Genomic DNA, 22,093 nt, shown 5'->3' with positions numbered 1-22,093 from the left:
CATGTGTATACATATGTAACAAACCTGCACGTTGTGCACATGTACCCTAGAACTTAAAGTATAATAAAAAATAAAAACAAAAAAAAAATGAAAGTTTACTCCTTTTCAAAAACTTTGTTCAAGTTTGTTTGTATAGCCTACCAAAATCCTAGATAAAATGTATCTAGGATACATTTTGTATCTCTGTATCTTAACATTCATATTGCCATATCTTTTTGGTGTAGTATTTAGTACAAATAAATGTTTGACATTTTTAATAGGTCACTTAGGCCTCCTGTTTTAAATTGGTCATGTGTATCTCTTGTGCTTGACAGTCAGAAACAAACAGACAAAAATGACCTTGTAAACGTATCTGATTCTCAACTTTAAACCTTTCTGTTAAGTTTAGGCAAGGTCTGGCTCTTCGGGGAAAGGTTTAATAAGTTCAATCACCACTCTGATGTCACAAATGAGACACTTGAGGTATCTCAAAGTCTTACTCATAATTTTCTAATATGGAATAATTGTAGGGAGAGGTACATTTTCCCCCCATTAATTAAAGGGTATTCAGAGCCCTACAAATACTTACATGAAGGAAGGCAACTTCCAAGAAGGTTGGAAAAGGCAGGTCAAAGATAGGCATCAGAAGCTTTCAATTACTGCCCTGGAACCCAGAAGACTCTGATTTATATTACCACTAGAGCAAGCTGGGGTAGACAACAACCTGATTCAGAAAATCTCAGACTGAAATCTGTAACATGGGGGATAATGCTTTCCAAAGACTTCTATTAGTATTATAGTAATGTTCTATAATGTTCTCCAAGATGAAAGTGATACACACATTTTAAGTATTATAAATAATCCTCCTGGAAATTTAGTAGTATTTCTTCTTCATTATCCCTTTATACCAAACTACAGCTGTCTCAACAAGAGGAACAGAGCACTAAAGCTAACTAACCCCCATGAAGGACCAACCCTCTTCCGGTAAGAGCCAGACTGTCTGACTTGGATTTTTCTACACTCCCTCCAAAGAACATGCATCTCCCAATTCCATCTGCCTCTCCCTCCAACCTCAGTCATTTGTTTTTGGGGTGGGAGGGGGGACCAATTTATCAAAAGTTTAAAATATTTTTATTGTATTTTTCCATTAAATCATTCTCTCAATAAATGTTTAGGATTACGCAGGATCATTTTAATGTGCACTGAGCGCGAATCTGAAACAGGAAAGTACAGTGAGAGAAGATACAAATGCAAAGACCATATTAATTTTTTAAATTAAAAAAGAAGTCTTTTTCGGTGTTTTTCCTGCTTCCCAGGAGAAGGACTGAGAGTCACAAATGCCCTCTAAACTTCATAGCAAACAAAACCACAGGTCCCCAGTGTTGTCAGGCCATCAGAACATGTGCCCTTTGAATGTTCCTGACTCCTCCTTGGCTTCTCCTCATCTTCCCTTGCATGAATGCAATATTTCTCAATATGGAAGGCCTCTTTGCAGGGAGGAAACAGGAGCCCTCCCTTCAAAAGATTTATTTCCATAATGAAATGTTGTAATTAACACTTCACATGCACGTTCACTGTGTGCACACACCGAGCTAGGCATCTTCCACATTATTTTAAGTTCCCACAACAATCCCATAAGGTGGATATTATCCTCATCCTAAAAAAGTCACTTGCCCACCATCACATAGCTAGTAGGCGACAGAGCAGAGACCTCATGTGGGACCCCAGGCCTCTGAAGCCATTCTTCCTTCCTTCTTCAGCATCAGCCCCGAGATTGACAGTCCTGGATAACTGAATCCAAACCCAGGAACACTCAGGTGCTCCAGCCCTGGGAGGACCTCCAAAGTGTATTCAGACAGGCAGACCGAGAGAGCCTCAGGGCCTGTACAGTTTCCAAAGGCTGGACAGAATACGGACAAATATGAGCTAAGAAAAACATAATCCTAAAAACTAGAGGCCACATGATAAAGGGGGGAAACATTCTGAGCAGTGGCCTGCCTTGCAGATTTGTGACCAAAATACCTCACGACCCTCATCTATCCCAAGCATCCAACATCCAGAGGCTTCATAGAACCCAAACCAAATTCCTCTTCCTTCCTCTTCCCTTTCCCATCCCCTTGGAGAGCATGTCCTAGGGAGTCTAATTCAACAGTTGAAAAGGCCCTGCTTTCTCAAGCCCTCAGCCACAATCTCAGCTTCAGGGCCTTGTTTCTTCCCTGGAAGAACACAACAGTCCCCTAAAATGGTGTTCCTCCCTCCAACTCCCCTCCTCCCTGTGCCTTCCTTCACAGTGTCCCCAGAGGGATCCTTCTGAGACAAATTCTGCATCAGTGGTTCTCAGGGGCAGTCACAAGGGCCTTGAGCCTAGGGGAGGGTGGGTCCTCTGCCACTTCTAGCGTAACTCCAAGTTGGTAGTTTTACATATTGAGATTAACAAACAGTTTTCTATTTGAAAATAAAAATTCTCCTGAGCTAGATTCTGGAAACCACTGGCCTACAGGATAAAGGCTAAACTCTTTGGCACCACAGCCCTCCCTGTCCACTCCTATAGTCCTACCTTGAGCTCGTTCTGCAGCTCTTCCCGTGGCTCCTCGACACAGCCAGGCATGTTCAGGCCATTCATGGCACCACTTGCTTGGCCTGAAATCCCTTTCGTCTACTGACATCAACTCTCCTCGGTGAAAACTGAAAATCTTTTCTGCTGACCACAGACTTGTTTTCACTTAATCACCTAACTGTATTTCTACCACTGATCACAGTGCCTGGCACATAGTAAGTACTCAAATATTTCACTCATTCATTCACTAATAAATGAATGAAAGAAAATCAGTAAGCATTCATTCTAATAAAGCTTAAAAATAAAGAGATCACTTAGGTGTACTTTGAAATGTACTTAACTACCACAGGGTATTCCAACATCATGTAATAAAATTGAATTAACAGATCAATACTAGCATTTTAAAAAATGGAACAGAATAGAAAGTATCAGAGCATCTCATGTGGTGCATGTAAACACTACTTTGTGAAATTTAAATGTGTGTGGATACACACAAATACATTCATAAACATATATTTATGTGTAAGTATATTCTCAAATATACATACATTGATGTGTGTACTATGTTGCCATATAAAATATATTTCTTACTGATAGGGTTGAAAATTGTTCCTTCAAAATCACAAGTCAGTTATAGGTTACATCTCCATGAGTACTCTGAAGTCATCCATTCAGTTTTTCAAAACATAGAATCATCATCACCCATCATAAAATTCAGTTCGGACAATAATTGTGTTGTGTGTGTCAATTAAAATGGCTTCCTGAATGTGAGGGAGTTAAAAAGAAAATCCACATGTGGGCATGCCTGAAGATTACAACTGATTAAATGAATGCACAAAGAAAGCTGCACGGGAACACCTGTTAATTCAGTGTGAGGGGTTTTAGGTTTCGCGTTAGTATCAAGTGCATCCTCCAGCCTCGCCTCTCCTCCATCCTGTATTTCTCAAGGCAGTCTTGAATGCCTCTACATTATTTACAAGCATCCATACTAACACTGGCCTTCCTTCAAATGCTTGAAGACAATGAGTATAATTCCACAGACGGTGTGTGTAGGCGCCCAGGGCAAACGCTAGAGGCACACACAAATCCTCTGCAGTTCCAGGTATACACAGTAGAGACATGTAATGGGGCTAATAGATTTGGTCTGTAGGTTTACTTCTCCAAAATCAGCACATAAAACAGCTTTGGGACTGTCAATCCATGGAACTGTCAAATATATGTCCCTGGCTAGAGAAAAAGGTAAAAGCTAACTGGAGAGCCACACTGGCCAAATAACATACTGCTAGTGCCACGGATTTAGGAAGTTACTAGATTGTTTTTGTTGTTATTAACCACAGGAAAAAAGGCTTAAATTACACATCAGTTAAAATGACGATAACATTCTCCTCCACTTGTGCTCTAGAGTGAGGGGCAGATGAATGGCCTTTGGTGCTGCAGCAAAATAGAGTTAATCTATATACAAACTACTACAATTTTAACATTCCATTCCCTATCTTGCTTGGTCACTATAGTCACGTAATACTCTATGTCCTTGTCACAATACAGACAATACAGTACTCCAGGAAAACTGTGGCCAACATCTGGAAAAATGAACCATGAAATTGTCAAACTCCAACTGCTAACATCTACTCCAGGCTAATGATGACAGAGAAAAACACAGGCAAACTGCAGGCCAACCTTGGGAAGATAGTTTCTTCAGAGATGCCCTCTACTGAGTGTCCCTGATATCCAAGGAACATGGAAGGTAAAGAGACAAAGGTGGAAGAGCTCCAGAAACATCCCAGTGACCTAAGAAAGGAAGAGAAAACTAAAGAAATCTTCAGTTTTAGTTCTTTTAACCAAAAAGGGTAAAAACCCTTGGGTGAGATACCTGGAGCATAAAAGGAGGCAGGGGCCAAACCCACAGTAAAGGACTTCTGAGTCATTGTGTAATGGCTTCTACTAAGCTAGCAAACAATGCCTTAAATTTCCCAAACCATTTCTACCAAGTTAACACTGTAGCACGTTAACCTCATACAGATACTGCCAGAATGAAAATCTAAGACAAATACTCTGGTAGGAGAAAGATTAAACTCCAGAATTCCATCAATCAGCTGGTCTTACTTCTGTTTATTACTAGAAAAGAAAAATTTGTCTTAGTTCAGACTGCTAAAACAGAATACCATAGACTGGGAGATGAACCGACAACCATTTCTGTCTCACAGTTCTGGAGGCTGGAAGTCGGGGTGCCAGCATGGTCAGGTTCTTGGTGAAGGACTTCTTCCTGGTTTACATACAGCTATCCTCTCAGATTCTCACATGGTAGAGAGAAAGATCATTTCCCATGTCTACTTTATAAGGGCACTAATCCCATTCATGAGGGCTCCACTTTCACGACCTAATTACCCTCCAAAGATCCCACCTCCTAACACCCTCATGTTGTGGGTTAAGATTTCACCATATGAATTTGAGTGGGAGGACACAAACAGTCAGCCCATAATAATGTTTTCAACAAGGTACACAGAGTCCATGCACAGTGGCTCACACTTGTCATCCCAGCACTCTGGGAAGCTGAGGTGGGCTGATTTCTTGAGCCCAGGAGTTCAAGACCAGCCTGGACAACATGGCCAAACTTTGTCTCCACCAAACAAATATAAAAATTAGCTGGGCATGGTGGTGTGTGCCTGTAGTCCCAGCTACTTGTGAGGCTAAGGTGGGAGGATGGCTTGGGTACGGAAAGTGGAGGTTGCAATGAGCCAAAATCGCACCACTGCACTCCAGCCTGGGTGACAGAGCAAGACCTTGTCTCAAAAAAAAAAAAAAAGCACACAGAAAATATCTCAAAAGATACACATCAAACTTTTAAGAGGAATTATCTTTAGGAAGAAAGAGGGAAAGGGTTTGGGGAAGGAGAAACATTTATTGTCCACTTCTGTAGTGTTTGAACTTTTTTTTTTTTGCAATGCATGCATTGTAATGTACAAAGTAATACATTATTTTAGAATGCATTTTAATGTAAAATTATTAAACACAAAGAACTCTTTAATAGGTATCACAAAAATTAGGCAGAAATTTTCCCCAGATGAAGTGATAATTAATAGCTCTAACCATGAATGAGTTCTTCAGTCTGACCAGCACTCAATAAAAAGCAGAGGTGCATTCAGACTTAGGTGAGGTGCTGTAGGGAATGTGGAAACAAATGTTACCACTGTCACTGTCTTCAAGGAATTTAGTCATCAGCTGGAGGGAGATTATGGATACACCCACCTGAGTACACACATGACTCTAATAAGACACAGAGAATATGGGGTACAGAATAGCAAGGGCCAAGGAAGTTTCTTGAAGAGGAAAGGTTACTGTGAACCATACAGGCAAGAGGGCTCCCAGCCAGGGCTGGAGCTCAGAGTGGAGGCAGTGTGGACAGCTTGGGTTTCCCGCAAACTTAGAGTGAACCAATAGGTAAACATGCAACACAAGGAAGGGCTGAGACTCCGCAAATGGCCCAGCATCTCTGACTTCAGTCCATCTGTTTCTTAGGATGCCTAAAGACACAATCTTGTGACTAATAAGGCAACTTCACATACATGGTCAATAAGTCTAAGGCGTCTGCAGAAATTTAAACCTGAATGGCAAAATTCTTATCAGCCTCACCCAGTAACAGGTACCCATCACTGAATTACGTCATTATCTGAGAGTTCTGAAAATTCAGAGGCTTGCAGCAAAGAAGTCAAAATTTAGAGCTCAGCAAATTCCCTTGAAGATTAACTAATAAAAATACAGAAGAAATAAGAATTGTAGAAAACAGATGTATTTCTCAACCAGAGGATGAAAAGGCTAAGATTCAGGTTTTCAGGAAGTATCACAACATTTTTTACATAAATTCATTGCTTACTTTATACACACTGCCTGTTTCCCCAAAAGAGGTTACATGTGAGTAAGGAACGTGTATTAATAGAGTACTTATGTCACTGTACGGCTAAAGAATCTAGAATGGCACTCTAATACCAAGCACCTGTCATGCTTTCAGAGTGACACTTGGTTCTCGAGAATCCAAAAAAGCAAGCTTGGGATAGACTGTTTCCAAGTTACAACATCAACCACACATATTCACAAGACAATAACTTCAGTGCAAACGCAACACCATATTAAAGGCATATTCTAGAGACTGAAATGCTAATGTTTCTCTTTGTTAATTTTGTTTATTCAAAAATCTCAAAAGAAACTGTCCATTATTGGACTCCCTTTTTTTTTTTAAGTAAGCAACCAAATATGGTAAACATCACCTTGCATTTTATAAAATGTCTTTATCTCTGAATCAACAACATCACTCTATCTGAAAATGTGTTGTAAACATTCATTGTTACTTACTGTCATCTTCCCAGCAACCTTTTCCCTTTGGGGAAACAGCTCCATGTGGTTCCAGGGAGAGATGCCATGCTCTTACGTCCCTCCACACTCCACACTCTAGTTCATTGCTCTAGACATTTGAGTAAAGCCTGGTAAATTACAGCCTTTCTCCCAAACACCCCTAATATTTCCAACTGGAACCAGAAAAATGGAAGGTGGTGGAGAGTGAAGCCCAGGAGCAGAGGGCAGCCATGTTTCCTGTCATCTAGAAGACTACCTACAAGGGGCAGAGACAGAAGCCCACTTATACAAGGTCGCTAACAACGAGACAGAGAGATGAAAAGCCTTAATTTCTGCTGTCCCAGGGGCCCTTCACTCTTTCTTCAGATTGGCTATTTAGCCCTTCCCTTGATCATCCAAGATACTCTATTCTCTTTCTCCCAAAGTCCTAATATAAAATGCCTTCCTCCACCACACCACAATTCTTCTGCATTAGGCATGCCAATGATACCCTCCAACTGCCAGTCAGATGCCCTCTGAGCTGTGGATGGATGGAGCTGATGTGTTCTGTACACATGGCTTCCAGCTCCTCACCAATGTTTGGGGACACCTCTTCTGAAGGCAGCCATTCTAAGAATCCAGTTGGCCATGACCTGGTATAAAAGGATCTTCCAGGTCAATCAGAACCCCATCTCCATACCCAGCCTTACAGACATCTGAAATAGAGGAAACAAGGATATTCGGTCATTTAGCAATGAGGACAAAAGACAAAGGATAGGCAAGAGCTGGGGTTGGAACGACAGTATGCCAAAGCCACATGTGAGCTGAGTCAAGGAGGAGCAGATACTAAATAGAGGATTCCAATGAATGAGGCACATGGCCCATTAGAAACATAAGTAATGCCTCCAGCCCCACAGTAGCCACTGTCACACAGATTTTTCAGGGCTCATTTGCATGACACTTTGTAATAACTCTCTTGTATGTATGTATGTATTTATTTTTTAAAGACAGGGTCTTGTTCTGTCGCCTAGTCTGAAGTGCAGTGGCACAATCATGGCTCACTGTAGCCTCAGCCTCCTGGGCTGAAGCAATCCTCCCACCTCAGCCTCACAAGTAGCTGGGACTATAGGTGTGCACCACTGTGTCCAGCTAATTTTTTTTTACCTTTCGGAGACACAAGGTCTCACTATGTTGGCCAGGCTGGTCTTGAACTCCTGGACTCAAACAATCCTCCCACCTCAGCCTCGCAAAGTGCTGGGATAATAGGTATGATCCACAGCTCCCGGCCTCTCCTTCTTTTACCCCATCTCCACCACACACCTCTCTTTGTTGTTCAGAGAACTCAAGTGAATCTGTATTCCTTACAATGAGAAGGACCTAACCAAAAATAATTTTCTATGCATGATTTTTTTCACAGAAGTCAATCATTAGACATATATCAAATATTTAGCTCTGCTGTTACCTGGACCCCTCTCCACTGGATTACTATTGAATATTGATCATGTCAAAAGTACTGGTGAATTTGCAGCTTAATAATCAAAACTATCTTCTTTAATTGACTTGGTATCAAAAATCAAATGCAACTTAAGAAACTATTTAACATCTACCTAGCATGAATTTTCTCTCCTAATTAGAAAATTAAATTGAATGGTGTCACTGAAGATGGAAGTAAAATAAAATTCTAGATAGCTGCGTTGCATTGTTACATTTAAAAATATACTTTGCGTCGTTTTCAGTTTGCTTTTATCATGGGGCATGTTTTATTTTTAAAGTATACAGAACTTTACAAATGCATTATATATAAATTAAATTTCTACCTTTTATCATCCTATAATAGAACTTTTTCACAGGTCCACTTTGGTAGAAAACTGCCAAAGGGGTTAACTGTGGAAGTGAATTTAATAACGGCAACAAATAGAACCATCTGAGACACCAAACACCCATCAATAGGCCCTTATGATGACAACATTTGGGGAAATGAAAAACTTCCTAAGTCTACAGTACCTTTTTTTTTTTTTTTTTGAGACAGAGTCTTGCTCTTGTCACCCAGCCAGGCTGGAGTGCAATGGTTTGATCTCGGCTCACTGCAACCTCTGCCTCCCGGGTTCAAGTGATTCTCCTGTTTCAGGCTCCCGAGTAGCTGGGATTAACAGGTGTGTACCACCACATCTGGCTAATTTTGTATTTTTAGTAGAGATGGGTTTTCACCATGTTGGCCAGGCTATTCTTGAACTCCTGACCTCAGGTGATCCACTTGCCTCGGCCTCCCAAAGTGCTGGGATTACAGGTGTGAGCCACCACGCCCGGCCTACAATAGTTTCTGATGCCTACAACAGATCTGCCATCTGTTTCCAGGCAACCACCAAATAAAAATCACAGCACTATGGTGTTGGTAGCTTTTACAGAGTATTTTCTGCTCTTTCTCTCTAATCTACCACTATTACTCATCTAAGAGAGCGGACAGAAATAAGGTACTGATACGTGCTACAGCACGGATGAAACTTGAAAACGTTTTGTTAAGTGAAAGAAGTTAAGACACAAAGGGGCCACAGATTACATGATTTAATTTTTAGGAAATGTTCAGAAAAGGCAAATTCATAGGGTCTGAATGTAGACTAATAGTTGCCTGGGGCTGGGGGAAAGGAAAATGGGAAGTAACCGCTAATGTACCTGGGATTTCTTTGGGGAGTAATAAAAATGCTCTGGAATTAGACAGTGCTAATTGTCACAAAACTCTGAGTAATTTTAAAAACTGCTGAATGGTATACTTCAAATGGGGTGTATTTTACAGTATGTAAATTGTACTTCAATAAAGCTGATATGTGTGTGTGAGAGAGAGAACACACATGCAGACAGAGTCAGGAAAAGGATAAGAAGGCAGAAAGGTCACATACATTTTTCCTCTTTTGCTTACACAGGCAGTCCCCAAATAAAGAGCAATTGTATTCCTTAAATTCAGTCATAAATCAACTCTCAATTCTATGAGATTTTCTCACAGAAGAACGGAGCGCCTCAAAAGTAAGTGACTCACTTAGGGAAAGAATTCTGGTGGGGTGGAGAGAATGAGGAGTTTAGACAAAGGCTAGGGGCGGCACAGGAGACAAAAAGAGGAATGAGGATCAAGAGAGGTTCTCTGAAGTGACTGAGGAAGCAGAACCTGGGCTCCCAAAGAGTGAGGGGCAGGAATGGGGGCTGGGCCAGGAAGGGGGATGACTGCATGGTGAATAGTCAGAAACTCTGGGAGCATGAAGCTTCCATCTGCGTGTTCTCCCATGCCTGGATCACTCACCTCAGCGACTGTGAGATTTCAGCCACTGCTGAGGTGAGAAGAGTCTGAGGTAGAACAGGAGCAGGAATCCAAGCTGACTTCGGAAGCAGGGGAGAAACTGGGTCTATAGTGGTGAAGAGAGAGAGGAGGGAGGGGAAGGAACCAGAGGAAAACTACATCTAAAAAAGTAAAGCAAAGATTCTTCCACCCTTATGGTGAGAAAACTATGGAAGCCATTTATATGCGAAAAATAAATTGAGGGTATAATCTAGGACTATGTGTAAAGACCCCAACAGACTTTCTCTCAATAGTTTTCATGAATGACTTGGATATAAAATGCTCTTTCAGATTCAGATTTCACAAACAATGGTAGTATAGTTACTGTGCGCTAGGGACCACACCTCTTTCACAAAGAGTCCCAAATAATGCATAATTTAGGGATACAGCCTGAAGAGTAGATGAGGAAAATAATGGGTAGCTATTAAATCCCTGTTAATCCTCTCTGTAAAAACCCATTCCACCATGCAAGAAGCTGTTCTTTCCCTCGGGGCAGGAAAGTGTCACCTCTGAACAGAATGTTAGGTGTGTGAATAAGAAGAGCCCTAACATGATTTAGACGGTGAGTCCAGGTGTGAGATGTCATATACTATCTTGAGCAGCCCAAAGCAGACTTTGTTTTAAGGAGAGGTGTCCTCAGAGACCTGCAGCCTAGCCTCTTCAGTTTTGCTGCAATGGAAAACGAAGCAGCCACGACTAGGCTCAGGTCTCAGCCTCCTCTCTCCAAGTTCCAGTGGTCTTTACGTTACCTATCCCTTAAAATGACAGGTGTGTGTGTGTGTGTGTGTGTGTGTGTGTGTGTGTGTGTGTATCAATCTTTCCCTCTAAATTACTACAGCAGGCCAGGCGCAGAGGCTCACGCCTGCAATTCCAGCACGTTGGGAGGTCAAGGTGAGTGGATCACCTGGGGTCAGGAGTTCGAGACCAGCCTGGCCAACATGGTGAAACCCTGTCTCTACTAAAAATACAAAAATTAGCCAGGTATGGTGGTGGGCACCTGTAGTCCCAGCTACTCAGAAGGCTGAGGCAGGAGAACCACTTGGACCCAGGAGGTGGAGGTTGCAGTGAGTTGAGATCGCACCACTGCACTACAGCCTGGGCGACAAGAGCAAACCTCCACCTTACTACAGCAATAATTGCCTATACTAACTTCCTGGCAGTTGTATACATATATAGTCTCATGTACATAGGTTTCCTCTTCCTAATTAGATCATTCTAGGCCATGTTTTATAGATTTCTTTACACATTCAATAAGAGGGTGGCTCTGTTCGTTCACTAAAAGTCAAATGTTTCACACACACACACACACACACACACACACACTAGTCCCCTTTACCCTGGGTTTCACTTTCCATGGTTCAGTTACCTTCAACCATGGTCTGGAAATATGAAATGAAAAACTGCAGAAATAGGCAATTCATACGTTTTAAACTGCATGCCATTCTGAGCACTGTGATGAAATCTTGTGCCATCTCGCCCCATCCCGCCTGGGACGTGAATCATCCCTTTGTCCAGCAGATACACACTGTAGACGCTCCCTGTTAGTCACTTAGCAGTCGTCTTGGTTATCCGATTGACTGTTGGGTAACCCTTATTTGACTTAATAATGGCCCTGGGCTGGCAATTCAGATATGCTAAAAAGAAGCCACTGTCAAGGGCTTCCTTTAAGTGAAAAAGTAAAAGTTCTAAGAAAATAAAAAAGAATCCTATAATGATAAGGTCTATGTTAAGAATGAATCTTCTATCCAAGAAATAGTTAAGGAGGAAAGAATTCGTGTTAGTTTTGTTACTGCACCTCAAGCAGAAATGCACTTTTCTTGTCTCATAGTAGAATCAAGATGTAGTCTTTAAAACATTCTGGCCGGGCGCGGTGGCTCAAGCCTGTAATCCCAGCACTTTGGGAGGCCGAGACGGGCGGATCACGAGGTCAGGAGATCGAGACCATCCTGGCTAACACGGTGAAACCCCGTCTCTACTAAAAATACAAAAAAAAACTAGCCGGGCGAGGTGGCGGGCGCCTGTAGTCCCACCTACTCCAGAGGCTGAGGCAGGAGAATGGCGTAAACCCGGGAGGCGGAGCTTGCAGTGAGCTGAGATCCGGCCACTGCACTCCAGTTCGGGCGACAGAGCGAGACTCCGCCTCAAAAAAAAAAAAAAAACATTCTGTAACTGTTTTCTTTTTACTTCAAATAAAAAGCGCTTTCCAAAAAGTCCAGCTTAGTTTGAATCACCCCATGTTCCATGATACCAAGGCAACTGGTCAGAGGTCAGGAAAGTGGGCCTGCCATCACGGGATGCAAACAATCATTTACAGAAAACATCAAAACTACTTCACAGTGCTAGTTAACAGGATTGACCAATGCTCTCCTCAGCTTCCTTCCAAACTGTAAACAGTAACACCTTAGAAGTGGGGAAGTACCATCTATCATGTTTTCACTCCACATTCCACTTTAGGAATAAGTATATATCTTGCCAGTCTATTACACATACAAAAGATATATATTTCAAAGACATAGTATAAAAAATGTAAAGCATCTCATTAATAACTTTTAATGAGGATTGCATGGTAATATATTTCAGATATCTATAAACATTTTTCGATATAAACATAAAATTTTGGAGTACACGACAATAGTCAATGTTAATTCTGATTATTATTTTTTTTGAGATGGAGTCTTGTACTGTCGCCCGGGCTGGAGTGCAGTGTTGCAATCTCGGCTAACTGCAACCTGCACCTCCCAGGTTCAACGGATTCTCAGCCTCCCAAGTAGCTGGGATTATAGGCGCCCGCCACCATGCCTGGGTAATTTTTTGTATTTTTAGCAGAGATGGGGTTTCACTAGGTTGGCCAGGCTGGTGTTGAACGCCTTACCTCATGATCCACCTGCCTCGGCCTCCCAAAGGGCTGAGATTACAAGCGTGAGCTACCGTGCCCGGCAATTCTAATTATTTTCTTAAAACATATCTAAGTCTTAAACTTTTACAAGCTGAAGAGTTGAGGTTTCTTATCACTCAGCTTGCCTAAGGGGGAAGCTTTCAGATGAAGCTTTTCTCTACTTGGAGAAAAAGATGCTGCTTTCAATCCTGCCAGGTGCTCCGGGTCAAGTTCTCTGTACTTCCTTCTGATCATCAGGCTGATGTGTGACTCAGACATGAATTAGACTGATTTTCAAGCAGCAGAGTTTAAGGAAAATGGAAGAACTAGGCAGTGGAAGTGACCGATTCCAGGACGATTCATTTTTGTAATGATAAGCTGGTACCTGACAAGTGATCACAGGCCTGATTTCTACATTAAAAAAAAAAAAAAAACAAAAAAAACTGGTATAGCCAGGCTTTGTGGCACACACTTACAGTCCCAGCTACTCGAGAGGATGAGGCAGGAGGATCACTGGAGATCAGGAATTCAAGGCTGTAGTGAGCTATGATTCTCCCACTGTACTCCAGCCTGGGCAACACAGAAAGACCCCATCTCTAAACAAACAAGAAAACCAGTCGACATAGTGCACACTATACAGAGATGCTATCGCCCCTGTGAAATATCTAGTCTGATTCCCTAATACCAACTGGGTATGCTACAATTCAATTCAATTCTGACACCATCTACCTACCATTATTGTTAAATCCCATAGGATAAAGGGCTTGGTCCCACAAGACTGCCTCCACATCAGATGCCAGTTCCAAGTCTCAGGCCACAGGCTATAAATTCAGGGGTTCCCAAGAACCCCCTCAGGTTCAATAATATGTTAGAACAACTCACAGAACTTAGGAAAACACCTTCCCCTTTATGTTTACCAATTTATTATAAAGGTTACAACTCAGGAACGGCCAAATGGAGAAGTGCACAGGGCAGGGACTGGGGTGGGGTGGGGCTTCCATGTCCTCTCAGGGCACCCTACCCTCCCTGCACCACCTCCTCACAGATGAGTGGATGGTGCTGAAAGTTCCAATTCTCCAATCGCTCAGTCTTGGGTGCACAGCATCATCCTGAGGCTAGTTAGGGATGGGAGACTATCCCTACCCAAAGTCATGGAGTTAGCACAAACTCAGGTGCGAGAAAAGGGGCACCTTATGGATAACAAAAGACACTCCCATCACTCAGGAGACTCCATGGGTTTTAGGAGTTCTATGCCAGGAACCCAGAACCAAGACCACATATATTTCTTATTACACTGCATTTGAATTAAAAGCAATTCCAGAGGGTGAGTAAGACGAAGACGAGTAAAGTAAAAGTTATTATAAAAATGTTTTTTAGGGCCGGGCGCGGTGGCTCAAGCCTGTAATCTCAGCACTTTGGGAGGCCGAGGCGGGCGGATCACGAGGTCAGGAGATCGAGACCATCCTGGCTAACACGGTGAAACCCCGTCTCTACTAAAAAAATACAAAAAACTAGCCGGGCGAGGTGGCGGCATCTGTAGTCCCAGCTACTTAGGCGGCTGAGGCAGGAGAATGGCGTGAACCCGGGAGGCGGAGCTTGCAGTGAGCTGAGATCCGGCCACTGCACTCCAGCCTGGGCGACAGAGCGAGACTCCGTCTCAAAAAAAAAAAAAAAAAAAAAAAAAAATGTTTTTTAGGCCAGGCGCAGTGGCTCACGCCTGTAATCCCAACACTTTGGGAGGCCGAGGCAGGCGGATCATGAGGTCAGGAGATCGAGACCATCCTGGCTAACACGGCGAAACTCCGTCTCTACTGAAAATACAAAAAATTAGCCAGGCCTGGTGGCGGGCGCCTGTAGTACCACCTACTCGAGAGGCTGAGGCAGCAGAATGGTGTGAACCCGGGGGGCAGAGCTTGCACTGAGCTGAGATCCTGCCACTGCACTCCAGCCTGGGCGACAGAGCAAGACTCCATCTCAGAAAAAAAAAAAAAAGTTTTTTACAACTCACAGATAACAACCTAATAATAGTAAGTATCTGTCAATTGGGTGAAAATTAGTAAGGAGTAGTTTACCTCACCCTATTTCCTTAGATACATAAACCTTGAAAGCAGCTTAGTAAAGGGCACAGGTGGTGGTTCCACTATCAGTACAAGATGAACTGCACCATTAAAAGATGAATTCCTGCATCTTTTGTAAATCTGCCTCAGAATTCAGACTGAAGCCTAGATTAGACTGTATCTACCAAAAGCCCTAGAGGGACACAGGAAACGTGATACGTACATTTTTATGGCTCTAAGCAAAGCTTTAGAACATGCACGTTCATTCAGCAGAAACCCCACAATAGCACTCCCTCCTGTTGGGCCTATCACTGTATCACTGCCCTATAAGGGACAGGAAGATATCTCCCTTTTCTCAAAAGTCAAGTGGTTAGCCTTTCACAACACTCCCAAATGAAGTGGATCTTTTTTTTTTTTTTTTTTGGTGAAAAGAGATATATATATTTACAATTAGCCAGCTGGACTCAGTTTGGATGATCCTAATTTTGTTGGCAACATCCAAAGCATCATAATCAGGAGCCAGTGGAACATATGCCTTCTTCTCTCCATCAGGCCGAATCAGGGTGTTGACCTTGATCACATCAATGTCTCAGAGCTTCTTCATGGCCTGTTTGATATGGTGCTTGTTGGCTTTAACATCCACAGTGAACGCAAGTGTGTTGTTGTCTTCTATCTTCTTCGTGGCAGACTCAGTGGTCAGCGGAAACTCGATGATAGCATAGTGGTCAAGCTTGTTTCTCCTGGGGGCGCTCTTCTGAGGATATCTGGGCTGCCTCCAGAGTCACAGTGTCTTGGGGCTGCTAGAAGGTGGGTGACATGCGGATCTTTTTTGTGTGTGTGGCTGTGGACACCTTTCAACACTGCCTTCTTGGCCTTTAAAGCCTTCGCTTTGGCTTTGGCTTTAGGAGGGCCAGGAGCTTTCTTCTTTACTTTCAGTGCCATCTTCTGAAAAGGGTCCCAAGTGTATCTTTAAGGTAATTCTGTTGGGTCTGAAACTTTATTTCTTCCTAGACTTGAGCTTGGTTCAGATGAAGTGGTCTCAAACACCGAAAGAAGGGGACCGGATGACCATCAGTACTCTGCATCAGTCACAAAAGGTGATCCCCAAGTCCGGGCATCAGCTGGCCTGTTGGATATGTAAATTATCATACCCACTCAAGGCCTACTGAATCAGAAACTTTGGGGGTGGGCCCAGCATCCTGTGCTTTAACAATCCCTCCACTTTTCAAACCACCGAACCACTATTCTATTCCAGACACTACTGGATTGTTCTGTAACTCCTGCTATCAGCATATAGTTTTTTAGAGGGCTCAGAGATTTTTCTGTCCCACAGAAAAAGTAAGTAAAAGAAAAAGTAGGATAAGATAATTTCCTTCATTACCTTCCTCCAACAGATGGTTTTCCTGGTATCTTGTAAATTCAATGAAAACAATTCCCATCCCCTCCGCCCAATATCATTTAACCTGAAAGCAACATCTTTCCTTTTCAATAACTTGCCATGGTTCCTCATGGTTTCTTCTAGACCACAGGATGCATTCCTGAGAATTCCAAAGATCTTTTTAACATGTTTGAATTACCTCACTAGCAATATGCTCTGCCAATGAGCTTTACATCTTTTTTTTTACTTTACTGAATATTGAAAAAGAATATACACTGCAAAGTCAGTATGCCTTCAGCCACTTAGCAGCAGTATGCCCTTGGGCAAGCTATTCAATCTCTCTGGAACCTGTTTTGTCATTTATACAATGCAGATAGTAATAATCTCTCTCATATGATCGTTACGGGATTAACTGTTAATATATGCAAGCATATCCCACAGTGCCTGGCACACAGTGTAAGTACCATATTGAGTGTCTGCTATTATTATGACTACAGTTATTGAGGGACCTAGATAAACATCCTAGAAAGGTTAAGACAAATGATGGATAGTAAAGACAGCTGCAGGCTCTCCTCTCAAACTGCAGGAAAAGACCACATGCAAAGAACAAGGAACTGTTCTGTAGTCTGCAAACAAAATGGTCCTTTAAAAAGGAGATAATACACCGCCTGGAATGAGAAAGTAAAAGACTCATGATCAAAGGTAACTGGCCACCATTAGCATACTAGCCTAAAGATTCAAATGAAAATTCAAGAAAAAGAGGTGAGAAATTAAAATACAAATCGCTTTACTAGCACAAGCCAGGGTTATGATTTCCATAAAGTTCCACGTTAATGAACGATAATGAAGCCCAAATTCTAGAGTGACTGATTAATCATTCATTCAGGCCAACTCAAGAAAGATCTTTAAATCAACACCACTCAAGAGACAAATTATCCTAAAGCAGTTGAATAGTTTTTCTGTAGCACATAGTTAGCTGTACCTCCAACGTCCATTCTCCTCTTCCTCTTTTCTGTTATATTCCAATTTTTCTAGCCAACTTGTTTAGCTGAGACTGACCAAACTTTCACTCTAAGGGTTGCATCCTGTTTAGAAGTTAACAGCACATGAGATTCTCCAACTCCAGTGGGAGAGGCACATGACCCAAGTCATGATCAATCACGCCAGTGAGACTGATATATCTGAGCCATGAAAAGCAGAGAAGCAACCCCTTTTCTGCTGGATGTCCATAGTCCAAGGGGGCCTGGGACCTGGGGCAGCCATCTTGGGACTACAGGATGGAGCCTGCTTGTGAACAGAGCCTGCACTAGAAAATAAAGCCAGAGTAGAGAGAAAGAAACTAGATCCTGGTCACACCATTTAAGTCCAGGAGTAAGTCTTGCTTAAAGACTGAATTTGCCTACTGTGTGACCAATAAATCTTCTTTGTCACTTAAACCACTCTGGGTTAGGTTTCCTTTGTCCACAATAAAGATGACACTAAATGATGCATGCTTCATAATCAGATTCCACTATAAAGGCAACAAAAACGTGAGTTATAGTTAGAATTAACAGTAAACTTAACTTCTCAGGTTGTAACTTTGATTTACTTATCACAATTAAAGACATTAAGAAAACAATCATTTGGAATAAATCTCACTTGAAATTTCAACTGAAATCTCAAAGTACAGATGCAGGACCTTGAATAAACTCTGTTTTGATCCTTGGTTTACATATATTCAGTACAGCTGAGTTTTCAGACCCACAGAATGCTTTCCTGATTTTCAGGGCAATTTTAGGGTAAAACACTCCTCACCCCCACCAGGGCCATGGAGAAAGTGTGCTCTAGGTGTTCACCAGCAACAAGGGAATGAGAAATCACAAAGTAAGGACATGTTCCACGAACTGATGAACCAATGGCAAACTTACCTGTTACTGTATTAAATGTGCCTTTACCAGATTAAGCTATTGCTTTTCAGATGTAAAATCCTTGCGTGTGATACTAACCCATCTTGGTACAGGTCAGGCCAGTTAATGTATCACAGGCACTAAGTACATAGGTAAATTTGTATATTTGAGTGTAAGGAATAATATGCTTCGATATTTTGAAATGTAAGATTTGTCAAAAATAAAAGAATTCTTACAAACTTAGGGCAGCTGTTATTGAATTGCTATAAATAACACTCTGTGCTCTGAATAATTTTGGCCATTAGAGTTGACAGCTCTCCAGATATGGAACTGACTACCTTACAAAATGGTCAGCTGGCTCTCGCAGGACACATTTAAATAGAGGTGAGACAACCTTCGAACAGCACAGTGTCATGGGAACAGGGCGGATGATTTTAAGGGGCATCCTGATTTTAGGCATCCTGGGCCTCTGACAGGCATGAAGGACTCACCTGCCAGAGCCTTGATGCGGGACCGCTCAAAGAGCCGTGCAGAGCTGTTTTCATTGTCCCAGTCATCAACATCCCAGCGGTTGTTGACATCACTGTACTGCTGCTGGATCTCAATGTTGTCATAGTCTGTGGCTACTGTGGTCGTCATCTTGAACTGTCTCAGCTGCTCCTCCACATCAGCTCCTTCTTAGAGTTCTATGACAAAGAAAAGGAAAAACATTTAGACGTCTAAAGTACATACAGTCCCCATGGAACCTACTGGGATAAGAGTGAGTAGAAAGTAAAACAGTGCTTGCCAAGAATAGGTCTTCTGGAGCAACGCTGGTTTCAGATTTTAGCACTGTCCCATAATAGGTGTGTGACCTTAGTCAAGTTACTTAGTATCTGTAAGCCTCAGTTTCCCCAACCATTAAAGAGGGAAGATACTTCAGAGGTTGTTGAGAGGACTGAATGACATGATGGATGCCCCCAAAATAGTGGGTTTATTCCTTTTTTCTAAAGTTTAAACTCTGCAATTTAAAAATGTTATTGGAGGGCCGGGTGCAGTGGCTCACGCCTGTAATTCCAGCACTTTGGGAGGCTGAGGTGGGCAGATCACCTGAAGTCGGGGGTTCAAGACCAGCCTGGCCAACATGGTGAAAACCCGTCTCTACTAAAAATACAAAAATTAGCCGGGCATGGTGGCGCATGCCTGTAACCCCAGCTACTCGGTGGCTGAGGTAGGAAGAATTGCTCCAATCTGGCAGGCGGAGCTTGCAGTGAGTCGAGATCATGCCACTGCACTCCAGCCTAGGCAACAGAGCGAGACTCCATCTCAAAAAGGAAAAAAAAAGAAATGTTATCGGAGGTAGATCAACACCTATGTGGGCTTCTGAATGAACTCATTTATTCCTACAGTGTATCACCATAAATTATAATCTTTAAGCTTCTCCTGGAAATTCATAAAATGTTATATAAGAGAACTAGCAGATCATTTTATCTAAACATCTCACTTACATATTAGAAAACTGATGCTTAAGATTAAGATGTAAGGCCAGGCACAGTGGCTCACGCCTGTAATCCCAGCACTTTGGAAGGCTGAGGTGGGTGGATCACCTGAGGTGGGGAGTTCCAGGCCAGCCTGATCAACATGGAGAATCCCCATCACTACTAAAAATAAAAAATCAGCTGGGCGTGGTGGCACATGCCTATAATTCCAGCTACTTGGGAGGCCGAGGCAGGAGAATTGCTTGAACCCAGGAGCTGGAGGTTTTGGTGAGCCGACATCATGCCATTGCACTCCAACCTGGGGTGTGGTGCCTGATGCCTGTGGGTGTGGTTAAATGTGGTTAAATTCCTGCATATTTTAAATTTCACTGTGGGGAATCAGGCTCAGTCAGGCATATAAAGCTATCTAAGTAAATTGTTAATCTGCAAACATAAGAAGAAAGCAGGAGGAGGAAAAAGACCACCTCCCTTTTAAAGTGGTATGAAGATATCCCAAGAAAAAAACGTGTTATCAACATTTTTTTTTTTTTTTGAGATGGAGTTTCGCTCTGTCACCCAGGCTGGAGTGCAGTGGCACCATCTTGGCTCACTGCAACCTCCGCCTTCTGGGTTCAAGCAATTCTTTTGCCTCAGCCTCCCGAGTAGCTGGGACTACAGGCATGAGCCACCATGCCCAGCTAATTTTTGTATTTTTGGTAGAGATGGGGTGTCACCATATTGGCCAGCTGATCTCAAACTCCTAGACTTTGTGATCCACCTGCCCTGGCCTCCCAAAGTGCTGGGATTACAGGCGTGCGCAACCATGCCTGGCCGTTATCAACATCTTAAAACTCAAAAATTTATTGTCAGGTTTTTGTACCTGGATGCTCATTTAGTGAAAGCCTTATTCAGCGTGCACCAAGATGTGCACCTGGGCCAGAGTCAGCAGGCCTCCTCACGACAGCCTGCGTGCTAATCAAACCAGACACCACTCAGCAACACAGAAGGATCATTCAAGAGATGATTCTTCCCCCTCACATACGCCACTACACAAAAAATAAACAAACCCATATATGCAGAAAAGAAACATTTATCGTGCTTGAAATGCAGCTTTCTAAAAGTTCCAGCACATAACCACATATGCCACATGCAACCGAGTTTCCATGGTAAATAAGTTGAAACAAATTAACTACACCTTAAATAAATAGTAGGTTCTTGGGTGGTACCAGCACACAACTGTCTGCTCTTTTGTCATAGCTGTTTTCTCACATGCTATCCAAGAGCATTGCCGACACACCCGCCATGTTCCTGAGGAAGAAGCACCAAATCCACCTTACAACTGAGCCACAACATCTGTGACTCAAACTGTCACCCACCTCTGCTCTAACAGAAAAACCCTGAATGGAAGTAAAATCCTGGGTTCTCATCAGATAGACATACTCAATCCCAAATAAGTACATTCATGGGTATACTAGTTTTCACACCTACATTAGCAATTTATTTATGGGATTTCATAAAAACACAAAAACTTCAGAAACCTAATCCAGTCAGTACATTCCACTGAATGATCTTACAGTGGCATTTAATATTCAAAGTCATAAACCCTTCTAAAAAAAAAGAAAATTAATATTGTCATGCAATCATCTGACCTTGAATATAGTTAACTGTCATTACTATTATCAACATCAAAGACTTTTATAAAATTCAACCTTGGAGGATTCTATCTCTAGGGAGAAAATGTGAAAGTGCTATCAATCCCAAATTCTGAAAGTACCGAAAGTAAAATTTAATCCAACCCAACTCAAGGTGAAACCCAAGCAAGGCATGCCTCTCCCCAGATAAGTTTTAGCTATTTGGTGCCACCTGCTGACCAATGAGAAGAAACCTCCAGGGCAGCTAAACCCGCGCTGCAACATCCACCACACTTGACTCCTGCAGAAGCCCAGCCTGGCCCCCTGCCCTGCCCCCACCTGAGAATCTCTCTCTCTCTATCACTGAACCAACAACTGCTTTCCATAGATTTCCTTTTTTTTTTTTTGAGACAGAGTCTCTCTCTGTTGCCCAGGCTGGAGTGCAGTGGCATGATCTCAGCTCACAACCTCTGCCTCCCAGATTCAAGCAATTCTCCTGCCTCACCCTCCTGAGTAGCTAGGATTACAGATGTGCACCATCACGCCCAGCTAATTTGTGTATTTTTAGTAGAGATAGGGTTTCACCATGTTGGCCAGGCTGGTCTCAAACTCTGACCTCAGG

The 22,093-nt window shown here is 42.5% G+C and overlaps 1 protein-coding gene across 1 annotated transcript in view; it reads right to left on the bottom strand.

The window, feature by feature from the left end:
* The window catches only part of SPTBN1 (spectrin, beta, non-erythrocytic 1), a 216,446-nt gene that overhangs the window by 126,187 nt on the left and 68,166 nt on the right, over positions 1-22,093 (bottom strand). The window contains exon 2 of the mRNA XM_011950583.1: positions 18,875-19,069. Within this exon, the coding sequence (XP_011805973.1) occupies positions 18,875-19,022 (148 nt within the window). The 5' untranslated portion in view covers positions 19,023-19,069. The remainder of the gene's footprint in view (positions 1-18,874; positions 19,070-22,093) is intronic.

The sequence above is a fragment of the Colobus angolensis genome, unplaced genomic scaffold (genome assembly GCF_000951035.1).
Source record: "Colobus angolensis palliatus isolate OR3802 unplaced genomic scaffold, Cang.pa_1.0 Scaffold309, whole genome shotgun sequence".
Lineage (NCBI taxonomy): Eukaryota > Metazoa > Chordata > Mammalia > Primates > Cercopithecidae > Colobus > Colobus angolensis.
The sequence above is the reverse complement of the archived record's forward strand: the minus strand, read 5'-3'. Positions and strand labels throughout refer to the sequence as shown.